The following is a 17621-nucleotide window of genomic DNA, read 5'->3' as shown; positions in this document are numbered from 1 at the left end:
TTCCGTTTTTTCAGAAAAATGTTGCTCCAAGAACAGTACGCATGTATAATTTTAATTAAAAAAAATTAAAGTCTACAGCATTTTGAGCAAATACAACTATCTATTCACATGAAAATGATCTTTTTAAAAAAAGAATTAGTACAATTATTCATATCAAAATCATCTTTTGAATAAATACGTTTGTAGTAAAATATCATTTTGAAAGACTATTAATATATTTAAAATTATTTTTTGTCTTTTAAGGGGTTATACTTTTGTAAATATTTAATAGGATAGTGTATTTTTTATTTACTTTTAAAATAATGTATTTAAATTAAAAATAAATAAAAAATCATCAACTTGGTTGGATATGGTAGATCTTACATGAATGATATTATGCATCGATAAAAATATTGATTTTTATGAATACATTGGGCAATTAGATTTTATAAAAATATCGAAAAAATATTTAGTGAGACAAAAATGGTTAAAATTCAAAGAAATATTGAAGAAATTTTCAAAAAATAATAAAAGAATCGTTAATGTACTTACTAAATTTATTTTGTTAAAAAAATTAATATATATATATATGATATAATTTGTGACATTTGATATGTAGACTCTAAAAAATGTAAAAGATGTAAAAAGTTAAAAAAAGAAATATTAAATGTATTTAACCTTCAAAAATAATGGTATATGTATAATTATTTTTCGCTTAAAAATGTCGATAATTTTATATTTGTCTCATTTTAAACATAATAAGACAATTAAAATTAGTTTATCTATCATACCTGCAATTAAAGTTATATTTACCTATGTATAACCACAAAAAAAAAAAAAAAAAAAAACCCCATTTGGTGGTGGGGTTGGTTTTTTCAGGCCTTAGGACCTGGGTTTACGCCAGGCTCCCAAATTTGCATCTGCGTTTTTTATGGAAAGTGATAGAAAATGAGGTATTGAAAAAGGGGTGCTCCTACCTATGGTTGGGCTTGTAGGATTCAATTCCAACATCTCTTTGATTCCAATTTTGAAATGAAAATGCCTGCAATAAAAAAATAAAAAATAAAAAACAATGATATTTCCAACCATTTTTCTAAAATAATGACAAGAGCTATAGGTTTTTTTTCGATATTTACCTAGATGTTGATGTAAGATGCAATGTCGGTGGCCGATATAAGATGTAATGTTGATTTCTTGGCAAAAAACCGTTGATTACTTCAAAAGATAGGCCCTCTATCTCCATTCTTTTTCATGCACTTTTTCAAAATAATAATAATAATAATAATTGACATGTTACCATATTTCTTTTTTTTTCCTTTTTTTTATTTATTTATTTATGAGAAGAGACTATGAAGCAAAATATAATAGTAAGAGTAGCTTTGAAATCCATTTTTAAAAAGGAGTAATAAATTGTTGTAGTATGTGACTTATATTGAAGGAATGACATATATGGAGAAAAATGGGCAAATACCAAAATGGAGCGAAGTGGAATGAGGGAAATATAAGGACAAATGCCAAAGTGGAATAACGGTATTTATCATTCAAATTTGTATTTTTATTATTAAGGGCAAACGATAGGTTAGGAGAGATGCAGGGAGAGAGAGGGAGGAACGCCCTCGATACAGTTCAAGGGTATTTTTGGAATTTTATTACCTGAAAGTTAATATAAATACCTTTTTGTATAACCATAATTTGACATATAGTGAAAGTATTCTTCCCTATTCCCATAGACATAGGCACTCGGTTGAATCAAGTTAAATCTATGTATTTTCTTTTCGTTTTTCTCTAATTTTTTACCTTGAATCATTACACAAATATCAATAGAGCAATAACCGAAAAAAGTGAAGGAAGGAGCAACAACCGAAAGAAGTGAAGACAAACATGGAGCAATCCCAAAGTTTGGGATCGATAAAGAATAGAAGGAATAACTTTTTTTTTGTAAGCACCAAAAAGAATGTAAGTCCATTGTGGAGGATTAAATAGCTATCAGTTATCTTAATCCACAACTTCCTTGATAAGCAAGGAAGGAGCACGCATAGTTAAAAATAAAGGTTGCAAGTGCATTAAATTGAAGAGAGGAAAACACGTAATAGGCCACATGCACTCTATGCCTATCCAAAGACAACCACCCTACCAAGTGACTATTACTCAACTTAAACAAAAGTGGATCAAGACCCAAACCCACTATGGAAATGATATTTCTAATTAGCTTAAAAAAAATAAAAATAAATAAAACCAAACCCAATAGCACCGATCCAAATCACAAATATAAACCAAAAATTGGCCTAAACGGAAGCCCACAAACAAATAGTCCAAGGCCAAAAACTTAGCCCAACTCTCATACCCTTCCAATCTCCCAAACTCAACCCTATGTATCCAAATATAAAGTGTGTGTATAAATAACTTTTTTGAATTAGATTTTTCCAAACTCATATTAGAACTTGCAAAGATCCAAATTGTCACTTGACTAGGTGGTTGAAAGTTGAATATCGCTCCGGTTTCTTCCTTTTTCACTCCATCTTTAGAAGACTAAAGCCAACATCTAAAGCAAAATTTACACACAGAAAAAAAAAAAAATAAAGACATTAGTCCCACAAAATTCAGAATCTATGGGTCTCACTCCCATTTGGCCCCAAACGAGAAACCAAAGAGCCAACAATCAGCAATCCAAATGTAAACCGAAACAGAAACCTCTAAGTTAAATATACAGAGAACCCCTTTTCATTATAAACCCTATTTTCAATAGATCCAATCCCAACCAAAGTGAGCCAAAGCAAAGGACTTGAGGATCTCGTTTCCTCTAAATCTAACTAGATGACTAGAAAATTGCTTATGTCACCATGAATATAGGACAAATGGTTCTATAAGTAAAGTAGGTAACAATTCAACATTAGACCTTATCAGTATTTGTTTTAGTAGTGCATCACTATGGATGTGAAGCTCTTAGGCTATATTTGATTCTTAGAAAATTTGAGGAAAATGAAAAGGAAGGAAAATAAAAAGAAGAAAAATAGAAGGAATGAAAAGTCAAGGAAAATAAAGAAGATATTTAAAGTCAATCAATTATTTTCATTTGCTATTTCAAACCCATTTTACTTATTTTAATTGATCGATATAAAGATTAAATAATTTTAAAATGCATAAGTATCTAACTAGTTTTAGTTATATTTATTTTTCTTTGATATTTTCTATAAAATAACCAAATACGAGAAAATCATTTCTTTAATATTTTTTTTCTTCTCTTAATACTTTTCAAAAACTAAACATAACCTTCATAACTTCTTGTGTTAACATCTTATAACCTCACTCCTCTATCAATGAAAGGAGTTTTGAAAAGAGGAATTAGTGTTAAACTATGTAAAAAATGTAGAAATTGCCTCTTATGGATGCAAGGATGGTAATTTCCCAACATTGTGTTGCAATGTAGCTCAAGTACTGCTCAATTGTATGGTATGGAGGTGTACTCATAACCCCATAATCTTGGTTTCAAGTCCATAGGGAAGAGCAAACTAAAACTAGAATAAGAATGATGTGAGATATGTAGAAGGATATACCATAGTTCAATAGCCCTTTGTGTGCTTTGCTCATCATACATTGTGGGAATGGCATGCATTTGCATCACCCCTTGTCATGACTTCGCTAACATTCAAGTTTAATATCATATTTTGAAATGATGAATTCAGTACTTAAAAAAAATAAAAAATAAAAAATTAGAGCTTAATGCAAAAGTACTATTTCAAAAGGCAAGTTCAATATAGCAAGACTCAACTTTTTGAAAAAATAAGTTGAACTTAAAAATAGTAGATTATGTTTTTTTTTTTAAATATCTAAAAAATAGATTTTTGATAACCATTTTTTAAAACCATTCTCTAATGTTTTGTGGAATAAATGTTTATTTGAAAACTTGAAATATTTTTAATATATTTTCTATGTTTTTAAATATGTTTTAAAAATAATTTTTATATATAGAGTTTTATTTTAATCATTTTAAATTTTTACATAATTATTTTTTAAAATAACTCTCAAAATAATTGAAAATAACTAAAAATTGTTCTCTAGAAACATGTTTTCTATTTTTTTTTTTATTAAATATGTTTTTTTTTATTTTTTTGTTCTTGATAATTAAAAAATTATTTTTAAAAACAGTTGTCAAACAAACTCTTAAACTCGTCACATTTCTAAAAACAGAGTTCTAATTAAATATAAATAAAATAATAAAATAAAAAACGATTCATCATTTCAAAATATGAGTTTCAATATACAAGTAAATTGATTTTTTTTATATGGAATTCATCTTTTCAAGATTATATTTAACTCATTTTGAAAATACGAGTGTGGTAGCTTTACATAGAATTGTTTTCAAAAGACAGGTTGAATATAAAAATGTTGAATTCATGTTTTCAAAAAAATAAGTTCAATATAAAATGATTAAATCTATCTTTTAAAAAAATGAGTCTAATGTAAAAAATAAATTAATTTTTTAATGTTAAACTTGTCTTTTAAAATTTCTTTTATATTGATAATTCTGATATAATCTCGATAATCTTGGTTTCAAATCCATGGGAGAAAAATAGACTAAACTTGAAATCAGAATGTTAAGGTATAGAGATGGATATATGGTAGAGTGATGTATGGAAATCTAGGTGACTTGAGGTGATAAATGTGATTAAGATCTCATTTGGTAGTATTTTTTAAAAGTGTTTCTAATTTTAAAAACGCTTTTAACTTTTTTTAAGGTTAAAAATAGGTGTTTGACAATATTTTAATAAATAATTTAGAAAATTTAGAAAAAAAACACTTAAAGTGATTTTAAAAAAGCACTTAGAAGGTATTTAAAAAAATTGGAAGAGCCAAATGTTAATTCTTATCCCTATTATATTCCTACCTAGGAGTGGAGGGTTGAGTTATAAAATATGGTTGAAATTGTAACTTTATGATGCTTATCCTATGTGTATATTAATGAGAATAATTTGGAGTCTCCACTTGAATGCAGCCCTAGAAGGAAGAGTAGAATGAAGGGGGAAGAGTGAAAGGGAAATGGAGGGTATTTTAGGAATATTTGAAAATTTTAAAAATGTTTTGAATCTTGGATAGGTGTCGCTCATCATTCCATGATAAAAAATTATTATTTTTAATCTAATATATAATCAAATAAGTTGTTTATTGTTATATCATGGTTGGTTGATGTTTATTTATTAATCCATTTTTTTTAAATTTTTGTCGTAATCATAAAAATGATTATTTTTAGTTTTTTAATAATATAAATATTTATATATTCTTTTAATATAGATGTTTATATATATTTTTATAATGAAAAGTTTCTAATTTATTATAATATTTATTTTTTATAATTAAATTGTATGTCATTTTTTATAATTTATTAATATTAAAAACATTTTTGTACTTTTGTAACATATCGTCAAAAACACTATTGAAAATCAATTTTTTCAAATGCTTATAAAAATGTTTTCCATGTACACACAAACTAATAGCACCATCAAACGAACTATAAGTGAGGTGGAATAAATGAATCCAAATTAGTAGATAATAAGCCTAAATAAGAAAACACTTTGACTATAACCACTACCAAACAAGCTTTAAGTGGGATAAATGAATCCAAACTAGTAGAGAATAAACCTAAATTTGGAGACCTAACACACCATGGTTCAAGTGCCCGTTGGAAGCCTCACTCATCATGCAATGAACACACCTTCATGACTTCACACAAACTTTCAAGTTTAATACCATATTTTCAAAAGAGGAATTCAATATTTCAAAAAAAAAAAAAAAGAAAGAAAAAAGAAAAATGAGCTTAATGTAAAATTTATATTCCTCTTTTTAAAAAACAAGTCCAATATAACAAGATTAAACTTAGTTTTTGAAAATACAAATCGAATATAAATGTATTACACTCGTCACATTTCTAAAAATACGAATTCTACATAAAAAAAATGATGATTCATCATTTCAAAATTCGAGTTTTAGTATAAAAAGTAAATCGATTTTTTATATGGAATTCATCTTTTCAAAATTACGAATTTGGTGGCTTTATGTAGAATCATCTTATCAAAAAGACAAGTTGAATGCAAAAATGTTGAATTCTTGTTCTCAAAAAATAAGTTCGATGTGAAACTATTAAATATATCTTTTAAAAAAAAATGAGTATAAGATAAAATATATATATATATATATATATATATATATATATATATATATATATATCTATATATATTTAATGTTAAACTACTCTTTTCAAAAGATGAATTGAATGGACGGTTGTTTTTTTTTTTCTTTTATACAAGTTTCAGTTAGAGTACACAGTTCTACAAAATATTTTTGGGAAAACTGGGCTTGTGCTACAAGAAGCTCTTCAGTGGACCAGAGGCCCAGCCCACCTATGTTTGCTCGCTGGGAATTACCAAATTCCCATTAATTTTCCCCAACTTGTTTTCTTTTATTCACTCTCCATTTCCACAGAAGAAGAAGGAAGAAAAAACGTCCTCTACGTGTAGCTCTCTCTCTCTGTCACTGCGAGGCCCAACAGCTCAGGTTCGGATCTCTCACGATCTCATTCTCTCTGATTTATGAAATTAGGGTTTCGTTTATTTTCCCGGCAAACGGAGGAAAGGAATTGAAAAGGAACTTGAGGCCCTCCGTTTTTCTTTTTAGTTGCTTATTTCCTGAGAAAATGAGAATCCCTATTCAGCCAATAATCATTCTACTTCCGCTACAAAAAAAGATTCAGAAGTTTATTCTGCTTTTGATTAACCTACAAAAATAATTCTACATTAAAAGCATGATTTCGAATTTCGTAGCTTTGAAATTTCAAATCAAATTCAATTGTGTGCTGCCAGACATCTTTAGTTCAATCGGTTATTTCTTTTCGGCATAGGCCGGATTTTTCTCCAGTTTCTTGGCAACCAAACAGAAGAGAAGTAATTGAATAATTTGATGCTATTTTGCGATAATGATAATCCAGCTAAAGTAATCTGAATTGGGCTAGTTTGTGACTTCGGTATCTTATATTTTCAGATCATTTGATTTTTATTTTATTTTTTCCTTTTTTTACACTTCTGTTGTAGTGCAAGGGTGGCATTTCGCATAATACTCGTAGATCAGGGTTATGGCTAGCACAGCGTGTTTTATCATTGTCAGCAGAAATGATATTCCTATATATGAAGCTGAAGTCGGCTCTGCAGTGAAAGTATGACTTCTTTCTCATTTATAATTTCTGATTTTTAATTGTTCTTTTTATTGTAAGTTTTCCTTACAATGTGATTGGAGGTGACATTGAAGTTTGTGTAGGTGAAATTGAAATCCCCAAACTTCTATGGTTTTCTGGAATGTACATGGAGACTGAAAATTCTGAATTGAATGAGAAAAATAAATAAATGCATACCCAATTTAATTCTGTAGATTATATAATATTTCAAGAATGATTGCTGGCATGTAGTATCTCACCAATCACTGAATCAATTCTTTATAATGTGCTGATCACAAGCCTGACCAATCACTGAATCAGTTCTCTTCAACGTGCTGATCACAAGTCAATACCGACTCATTTGCACCATTGATTGGTGAGAAGACATAGCAATTGAAAGTAAAACGTGAATTCTATTAAATGGACGGGTTTGATTAGTGAGAAGACATAGGAATTGAAAGTAAAACTTGGATTCTATTAAAAGGACGGGTTTGGATTTACTTTTGTAAGATTTTGGATCTTCCTTTCCTTTCCTGCCACTTCTTAGTGATAAAACAGATCTTTAAGGTCTCTGTAGCATTTTTCTTATGTAAGATAGATCTGCTAGTACAGCTTGAAATGTAAATTTTCCCCCTAATTTATTGTCAGAAGGTGAACCCCTATTCACATCCATCTCACCATATAGAAGTGGGTAGAATATAACACTCTCCCATGTCTATCCAACTCTGAAGGGGTGAGACCTTGATTTCTTAGACCATTACTAGCATTATTTTCTGCACATGCATGTTTTCAGTTATTTAAAATTCTTACAGCTTCTTTGTAGTTTTCTTAATCACTTCATGATAGGACTTTCCCTAGTTGCTTTTGTTTAGTAAATAATCCCCTGATCCCATTTTCATGTGCCAGAAAGAAGATGCTGCACAGCAGCACCAGTTCATATTACATGCAGCATTGGATGTTGTCCAGGATCTGGCATGGACAACAAGTGCTATGTGAGTTTGTATCACTGCTTATTTCTGTCTTCTTCTTTCACTTGTGCTCTAGTAATTTTATCTTGTTACTATTATTGCTTGATTGTCATGTGACCTAGAGATATATGCATATATTTTTCATTTTACCACATTCTTGATCCAGGTTCTTGAAAGCAATTGACAGATTCAATGATCTAGTGGTGTCAGTATACGTTACTGCTGGTCATATCCTACTACTTATATGTTTTTTTCAACCAAAAGGTGCATTTAATTTAAGATGCTATGTTCTTGAGAGTTCTTTGATTTCCATCCCCCTCTCTCTCTCATCATGCTCTAGAGTTTCAAATTGTACTGCTCCAAACCTAGGCTCAACTGATAGAAACTAGTGTGTTGGTTTAACTTGGGTTGGGATCAGTTGACAGTGGGTTTAAAGTGGTAGTTGGATTTCTCCAAAATTAAAAATTGACAAGAAAAAGAGAAATAAAGAGAATCAAATTGGACTGGATTGGGATACCATCATGGGTTTGGTTAATTTTAACCAAACCAGTTTGAGCAGGATCTATGCATTCATGTGTCTTTCCCCTTTTTTTCCATGTTTTCTTTCTGCTAGTACTCTGTAGTTTTTAAATTATAAGAAGCCTAGTTACATATATTTGGCTGAACATTATGTTAGCCAAATTTAGTCCTTGAGGCCTAGCTCAAGTGGTAAAAGGATGGGGAGGATTTGTGGGAAGTTCCAGGTTTAAGTTCCAATGGGGACAAAAATTTACCTATCAAAAAGGAAAAAAAAAATATGTTAGTTAATTTTATTTAAGAGGACAAAGCACAAGATTGCTTCCACCATTAGACTGGTTCATTTTGTAAGTAAATTATATTAAAAAATTAGTTTCATATGAATGTTTTAGTATTTTAGTTTCAGAGAGGTCTTTAGGCAGTAAAGAAATTCTAAAATGTTGAAAAAGAATCTTAGAATTTGATGGTTCTCATCAAATTGAGTTGTGTTACAAACTTTTTTTTTTTGTTTGTAAGTAAATTATATTAAAAAATTAGTTTCATATGAATGTTTTAGTATTTTAGTTTCAGAGAGGTCTTTAGGCAGTAAAGAAATTCTAAAATGTTGAAAAAGAATCTTAGAATTTGATGGTTCTCATCAAATTGAGTTGTGTTACAAACTTTTTTTTTTTTTACCAAATATTTGGCCCATTAAATCATGGATTCCTTTCTACTTCTGATGTCAACAGCGATAATCTATTGAAAGGCTAACAAAATGCCCAAGTGACATATAAAGGGAGTAAGAACGTAAGATTGGGCAATTTCATTTCTTATATATAAAGATGTGTTTTTAAGCATTTTAGTTTGTTTCAATTTCATATTTTTACAACTATTTTTTCTGTCGACTTTGGATCTTTGAATAAATCATGAATGTCTTTTGTTCGTAATATCTCACTTAATCATCTCAAGTTAACCTTATATTTATTACAAAACTCTTAAGGCTGTATTTGGATCATGGAAAGCAAGGAAACAGAAAAAATGGAAGGGAAAGTCAATTTCCCTTGTTTGGTTGTAATGGAAAATAGGAAGGGAAAAGAAAAATATGAAAGAAACTACAGGGAACTTATGTATTTTGGAAATCATTGTTTTCTGTTTAAAAAAGTGAGGAAATTCAGAGACTGCCAAAAAATTTATTGAGGTCAATGGATCTTTTTTTTCCTTTCCCTTTCCTTTCATTTCCATGTTTCTTCCTCTTATCCCTTTTCCCATCCTTCCTGTGAACCGCTCACAAGTCAAGTCTATTAGCAATTTTACTTTTAAGATTGGATTTATATTCAGGCTTCATTCCTTTATTTTCCTTGACTAATCCTATCATACATACACGACTTATGCTACTTCATGACTCCCGAAATGAAGATGGAATAAAAAGCTTCTTCCAAGAAGTCCACGAGCTATATATAAAGGTATGCTTCTTCTCTCGCTTTTCTGTAGATCAATTATTTTTCAATCCCATGATCAATTTCTTTGGTATAGCTGCTCAATTATTTTTCAATGTCAGAATTATTTCCTGCTAATGGATGTCTATCTTGTACATTTTTTATTTGACTCTATGATAACCCTTTTTCGATATTATGTCCAAAGCTAGGCTGTTATTCTGTTATATGTTGCATGTAGTAATCTTAATGCTTATGCTTAAATATGATCATATTAATCTGCAAGTTTGTAATCATTTATTCGCTAATGACTGTCAAACATCTTTGAAGAATGTAAAATCATCATAATTGTCTTCCTTATTTTATCACTGAGCCAATACTCCTATATCTTTGTGAATGCACTTATTTCAGATCTTATATTGACTAGTCTTCCCAATCATCCCTCTAAGATCTTGATCTGACCATTTATTGTATGAACATGCAGTATCTTAGATTCTTGCTCACTGCTTCATAAAATCGAAGATTCAAAATAATAAAAAAACAGTATTAATTTAGAATGGAAAAGGCTTCTTTTTTTCTTTTTCTTTTTTTTTTTTTTTTTTTTTTTTGAGGGAGAGAAATATATGAGTAAGAAGGAAATTTATATGAGGAAGCTGAAAATTATATTAGTAATGCTGAATGATAATAGCGGCAAATTACATCTTATTTATAGGCAATTTACTAAATGAAATAAAATATTAAATTCATGAGAATAAAACTCCTAACATTATGATGAAAATAAAGTTCCTAATTTGATAAAAATGGAATTAAAAATAGTACTTGGAATCTTTATATAATTGGAAACCCTCTTATACCCTACAGGCTACAAAGATACACAAATAAAACTCCTAATTTTGATAAGAATAGAAATCCTAATTAGATCTGAATAGGAATCCCTTTTGTACCCTACATCTAAGCCTATAATGAACTTGAAATGGTGATCTTGATCCCCAGAAACTCCTAATTTTGATAAGAATAGAAATCCTAATTAGATCTGAATAGGAATCCCTTTTGTCCCCTACATCTAGGCCTATAATGAACTTGAAATGGTGATCTTGACCCCCATCAACTCTCTGATATGGAAAAACACTCTACGTTTACAAATTGTGTTCCTTCAATTTGACAAGATAATGCTGATACCCACCATGGGAGGATCCCAATAACTTTCATCAAGCATATCTTCTATTTTCTCCTTGCATGTTTGTCGAACTGGTGGAGGTTTTGGAACCTTGTAAGTTCATAGTTGTACTTGCAAGCATTATCTAACAAAATAGGAGAGAAACCGTTGAGATGGTTTTATCCCATACTAAAGCAATGGTTTGATCCCTGCCAAGATGAACAACTAGATCTCCTTTATGCAATATGTAATACCTATACCCTCTAAACAAGTAACCATCATGAATGATAAATTAGTGTGATCATGACAATGCCCATCTTGAATTTCCTGGTAAATATCAAAATTAGGACAAATAAGTTACTCATTCTTTAAAGTCTCAAGTCAAATGCACTGTTTAGGGGTTCATAAACTTGCTCACTAGCCTCACTTTCTCATGCATCATCAAGCTCATGTTCTAAGGTTATGGTGTAAAGTGGACAACATAAAGTTATGTGACCCCAACCATGAAAGCGGTGACACTCTATGCTAGAACCACTGGACTGAGGATTAATTAAAGCTGATTCTTTAACCTTATGGCTAATGTTGTTGCTCAACATGAAGCAACTTGACTAGTTTTAACACGACCACTAATCCTCATGTGTTTCCTACGTAATCATCAGATGATCCCCCCCAAGCTCAAGAAGTTTCATATCTCCAACTAGGAATTCCAAGATTCTCTTAATCTCCGAAGCCTTTATAATAGACTTCCTCTGAAGTATCAAGTGAATGGAGGTTTACCTTTCTGATAGTTTCTGGTCTCAATCCATTAATAAATATTCCCAAAATTGCCCAAACTTCCTCCCTCACTTCACATCACAGCTAAAGCTCCTAAAATGAGCTAAGTAGTCAATCACTCTCAAGGATAATTTCCTAAAAATCCGTTGACCCAATAACTTTCCTTATGATATGAAGGGAGATATCTTTCTTTCAATTTTTGTTTATTTTAGCCGAAAGGGTGATTGGTTCCTCACCTAAATGCTCTAGATTATACTAGGCAGTTTATCAATACTGCTTTGTAGAACCAATGAGCTTCATTCTTGGTGAAACAAAGGCGCTAGGCATCTAACTTGTAATACCATTCAAAATAATCCTCAATATTAGCTACCAAGGAAAAGGATTAGAGTCACTGTCAATCGTAACTAGGGGCATCTATTTTGACCTTCTTGGTTATATCACCTGAACAATAATGAGAATGTTGAGCGAATGATAAAAGGTGCATGCCTAATAGGGGTGGTCAAAGTTCTTATTGTTATGGTGTTGTTGCCTGTGATAACCCTCCCTTTATTCTTGTATGAAAGGGTCAGTCTCAGTCTTACCCATGTCCCCCAATCCCTTATCAAGATCATTAGTAAATGAAACATTTTTGTGTTCTACTTCCCTTTATTGGTCCTTCAGTTCTCATGTTGTGCATTAATTGGTGTGGATAAGAGAGCTTAGCATGACCTTGAACTTCTTAAAAGGACAGGATTTTAAGCAACGTTAGGTATTAACATGAGACCCTCTCCTATTTCATCCTAAGGTGGAGAAAATGGGTGAATTAAATGGATATCCTTCTCACAATTAAGCAAACCTTCTAGCTGAAGTTCATTTTGGAGTTGGTCTAGAGAATTTTACCAAGTCAAACTAGGTCGTGGATATTGGATGATTCACTAGGGTCCATGGAATACGAAAATATGGCAAATATGAGATATGCAAATGAGGGAGATTTATTATTATTAATACTTATTTATTTGTTTGTTTGTTTGTTTGTTTTTAAGGTTCACTAGTTGAATTTCAATGTGGGCAAATTACTAGATTCTCAAAATGATTAAAAATATTAACCTCAATGAAAGAATAAGTATGTTAGCAATTGTCCACTTAATCTCCAATTAGTTCAGACAATTTCTTACTCATAGCATTATCTCAGAAGTGCTTTCTTTCTGCATTGCAGTGTAGTTGCTTTTTGTTTGTCATTGTAATTCATGCAACACATAATTTTAGAGCGTTAAATAACCCTCTTCCTCTCTCTGTCCCTCTCTCCTTCCATTATGTGTGTGATAATTCTACCTAACCACAATTTGCTGACAATGAAGCCAACTTGAATCAATTCAATTGTCCTAGATCCCAGAAATGCTTTCTTTCTGCATTGCACAAGTGATTGCTTTTTGGCAACCCTCCCAACAAAATTGTGCGTGTTCTCTTTATTCAATATGATTATTCACTGATGTGTTCATTGACGCGTGGAAATTTTCAGGTTCTTCTCAATCCTCTTTATCTACCTGGTTCTCGCATTACATCATCACATTTTGATACAAAAGTTCGAGCCCTTGCACGAAAATATCTATGAGACCACCTGATCCCCGCTGGAAAAGGGAGCTCATCAGAGGTAGGATCCAGGAAATGGACAACTTGCATTCTCCAAATCTTTGATTTCTTCCCTTTGGACATGATGTTTTATTGATCTAAATCAAGTGATACTATAAGACATTTTGGCCTCTCATGTTTTCTCTCTGCTAATATTATATTTTTTGGGGTCATTCCCTGGTACCACTTTGTTACCATATTCAAATATTGACCATGGATTAGAAGAATTAATCTTGAGTTCTTGACGATTCAATGTAACTGTTAATACTCAATATGCCACCTGTAAGCATTCTCTTGATTGGGTTTTGGAGCTATGGTGCTGAAGAGGTACCACAGATTTTATTCTTCATACATGAATAAGGTTGATGTTTGTATTTGTGTTCATTCAAGCTCATAACTAATTTAATGAGACTGAGCTCAGCACTGTATGAGTCAACTCAGTTACCAGTCAATCTTGAAATCATATTAGTGCTTGTCTTATTTAGGCTCTCAAGACAATCTCTACATTGGTTGAACAATTACAATTGCTTACATATTTAAAATTCTGAAGTCCTTTTCAGTTAAAAAATGGCTGGTTTAAAAACCTATAATATTGAATAACTAAAAATGAAGAGCCTTTCTAATGATAGTCAAAATTGCCACTTTTTTTTTTTTTTTTTTGGATAGATAAGGAAAAGTTGTAAATAAAGAAAAGAGGGGACACCAAAAACAGTGCCCTCAGATATACAAGAAGTATACAAAAGGAACCAAAAGGCTCAAAACAAAGGGGAAGGGATAAAAACAAAAAACATCACCTGCCCTTACTTAGAGCCTAACCAATCAATGAAGCTTACTAGCGAAAAAGGGCTCAAATCTATAGACAACCTAACCCAAGCCCAAAGGTTACATACAAAAATAATTTTTCAATCTTTGAAGCGAAAGCTCTTCATTACCAAATGCTAACAAATTACTTTCCTTCCATACTATCCAATTGTTTAATAAATTCCTCATTACCACTTCACAAATGTTTAATGAGTAAATAAGGAAACTCTGTGGGATATGCAATTTTTCGACCATTACTTCCACTGCCACATCAACATCAACATCTCTCTTTGTCTTGGGTTTGAAATATGGGTCTTATGTATGCACATTGTTAATGCGTTTTGCTAAGGTTAGGACTCAGGGGTAGGAGAAGGGCTGTGAAAACACACTATGGAAAAAGCCTTACAGGCCATAGTGTAAATACTACCATTGTTGCTGATGGGAGTTATGAATTCGTGGTTTTTATCTTAAAGATAGACGATAAATAAATGTATACTGAATTAGAAGACATCACTTTGATAAATGCCTGTCTATGGTATATAATGATCTTAAAGCTCCCCGCAATCTATCTACTGAAGGTAAATTCTTTCTCCTTCATCGAGAACCAGTCTGCATTTAAGCTACTGCTCTCCTTCACTTTCCCTCCTTTTTTCTTCTTGCCAGAGGCCAATCTTGCTGTTCAGTCTGGAAGATTAAAAAATGCAAAATTGAAAAGAGTAGACCAAAAAGATAGATGACCACAAAAAGAGATCATAGTGTGCATTTTTCACCCTTTTCTCTCTTTTTAATAGAATAAAGAAACACCATGAACTTCTAGAGAACTCCATGTATGGCATTAACTTTTTATACCAAAACAATGTGATATAGTCATCATTCCTAACTCGGCACATATATTAGTATGAACTGTGGGTTGTGGATTTCGGATTTCTATTTTGTAGGTCACTTTCTTAAAAGCATCTCAAAATCACAAGGGTAGGTTCTACCACTTTTAAGATAGTCATGCATCAGCCATAGCATCTTGGTAGCACTTTTGTCAATTTCCTTAAATTTTCTTTCTTTCTTTTTAGGTGGGTAAGCTGATGGTGCAGGATGGTTGTTATGGGGTTTTTTGTTGGTTTGGTTTGGAGGTTTACTGGAATTCACTAATTTGGTTGTCAAGGAGGCGGATGTGCTCAACATGATTTTGGTTACATGATAGTGACATTTGAGGTTTGCAGTGGCACATATCCAATTCCACTACTCTTATTGCATATAGAACCAAACTTTTATTATTATTCATACACAGTTCTCAATTGGCATAAGAATCACTTGGCCTGGCCTTCTGCTTTCCATCACCTAATTGTTAGTACATTGATGGACGTATTTGGAAATTGATTTGATGCACCACCATTTGGTAGATAATGGTTTGTCATGTAGCAACTTGTGTATTTTTGTGTATAACTTCATGGTAATTTAGGAATATCAAGCTAACTTCATAATATCATAAGAGTGAGTGACTATTTCTAGTGTTTTTTCCCAAGATTCTCTCTTGTTGGTCTCAGAAATCCTGTTTGGTCAATTTTCCTTCCTCCAGATTGAAACACCCCTTCTAGCCTACCTCATGTCTTGGTTGCCCTTGCCTAAATTAGATTCTTTCTTGTTCTTTTATGTATTAAATATATATCACTTAATGAGATTTTTTTTTTCTTTTTTTCTTTTTGTATATATGTGCTCTTTTATACAAAATACTTATGAAGTAATTGACATTTGTATATGAAGAATTATTTTATCTCAACTTCCTATTTTGTCTGCAAGTGATGGTCAAGCAATTTTCTAATAATGCATTGGTTCTATTTTACGTTTTTTTACCCCTTGGTTGACCCCTCTCAACATCTTCATCCGTGACATACTTTACAATGATGATATTTCTTCATTTTACACACAATCTAATGTATAAGCAATGTTCTCTATGATATCGTTGAGAAGCCAGGTGATGAATACGATGACCTCTATCTCTCAAGTCAAGCTTGAAAAGAGGTGTCTCCAAGATATCGAAGTAGGTGTTCCCACTTGATCCTTTCCTTGTAAGTTCACACTGCCATTGTCTCCATATGGGTGTCTAGAAGCCTCTTTGTGGTAACCGCTGTTTGTCCCCATGCCTTCTGAGACCCACATCTTATATAATAGTGTATTTGGCTGCAGGTGATGCTAGCTTTCTTAGCAAGTGTCCTGTAGCCATGGACTCAAGAGAGCTTTCTGAATCCCTTTCTAGATTGAAACATTTTTGTACGGTTTTTCAACATTGAGGATATCTGTGTTTTATGTTTGGTCCTCCCTTTTTGGGTTTTAAGTCCAGTACTTGGTTGCCTGCCTCATATATTTTGTATGTCCAACATAGGAAGGTCTCTCTGGTAGCTTAGCCTAATTTAAGGCTTGATACCAAGAAACTCAAATAGCTTCATTTACTATATAATTTATGACCAGAAAAGAGAAGGGTGCTGGAGAGATGAGCTGGTGCCTTTAGTATTTCTCTCAATTAATATTTACTGTTTCACAGAAGTTTTGATATGTCACAAGTCACAACACAACTCCGGCTTTTATCTCAAGCATTAATCATACCATCTTTTATATATATGACCTTGTAAGCAATGAAAATGGATGATGAAGAGAGTGGGATGGATAGTGATGTGAGTGGCATAGGTGGGGCAGAGAGGAGCTCGAGGTGTGAATGGAAAAGCGGTCAAAATTGGTGTCTGCTTTGGTTGGATTAGACATATGTGCTTGTGTTTATGTGTGAAACTTGATAACTCAGATCCCACAATGTCTGACACAATGACACCATTAACACAAAAGGGTTATTTTGACAAATGAGTTTTGTCCAAAATGGGTGTGAAATTATAAAAATGACCTTCAAAGACTCTTCTAAGACAACTAAGACAACCTTCTCTAAACAATTTTGCCTTCCATTGAAAACCGTCATTTTCCTCTTACTTTTATTGTTCTGTTCAACTCTTTCTCCCTAAGCCCATATAGCTTATAAACTTTAGGATGAGTTTCATGGTCAATTCGATATTTCTCCTAACAAAGCTTCTTCAATCTCTCTTTTACCATGTACGGTTTCATCAATGTCTTATCCAACGAGACTCTTGTGTGTGGGTTTTTTTTTTTTTTTTTTTTTGTATGGTGGAAAACTATCCAACCACATGATGTCTCACTCTCTACCTCTT

General features: G+C 31.7%; 1 protein-coding gene across 5 annotated transcripts; it reads left to right on the top strand.

Moving 5' to 3' along the window:
- The first annotated feature begins 6419 nt into the window (after positions 1-6419).
- LOC100241146 (uncharacterized) lies at positions 6420-16769 on the top strand. 5 transcript variants are annotated; one of them, XR_009466549.1, is made up of 8 exons: positions 6420-6528; positions 7062-7183; positions 8087-8172; positions 8315-8379; positions 10024-10106; positions 13505-13636; positions 16381-16478; positions 16597-16769. XR_009466549.1 is itself a non-coding variant. In XM_059739539.1 (7 exons), the coding sequence occupies exons 2-6, from the start codon at positions 7103-7105 to the stop codon at positions 13595-13597; spliced, it is 408 nt and encodes a 135-aa protein (XP_059595522.1). In that variant the 5' UTR covers positions 6420-6528; positions 7062-7102; the 3' UTR covers positions 13598-13636; positions 16385-16769. The 5 variants fall into 5 exon arrangements, 4 of the variants coding, with proteins under 4 accessions (XP_059595522.1, XP_059595521.1, XP_059595520.1 ...); XM_059739539.1 differs by having other exon boundaries at positions 16385-16769; XM_059739538.1 differs by having other exon boundaries at positions 16381-16769.
- The last annotated feature ends 852 nt before the right edge of the window (positions 16770-17621 follow it).

The sequence above is a fragment of the Vitis vinifera genome, chromosome 9 (assembly GCF_030704535.1).
Source record: "Vitis vinifera cultivar Pinot Noir 40024 chromosome 9, ASM3070453v1".
Taxonomy (NCBI): Eukaryota; Viridiplantae; Streptophyta; class Magnoliopsida; order Vitales; family Vitaceae; genus Vitis; species Vitis vinifera.
This window is presented reverse-complemented; position numbering and strand designations above follow the sequence as displayed.

Excerpts from the sequence above, each read along its gene's own strand:
- LOC100241146 (XM_059739539.1), top strand. The coding sequence starts at position 7,103 with ATGGCTAGCACAGCGTGTTTTATCATTGTCAGCAGAAATGATATTCCT. Across the intron at positions 7,184-8,086 it reads AAGTCGGCTCTGCAGTGAAA|AAAGAAGATGCTGCACAGCA; the intron begins GTATGACTTCTT and ends TTCATGTGCCAG. Across the intron at positions 10,107-13,504 it reads TCCACGAGCTATATATAAAG|GTTCTTCTCAATCCTCTTTA; the intron begins GTATGCTTCTTC and ends GGAAATTTTCAG.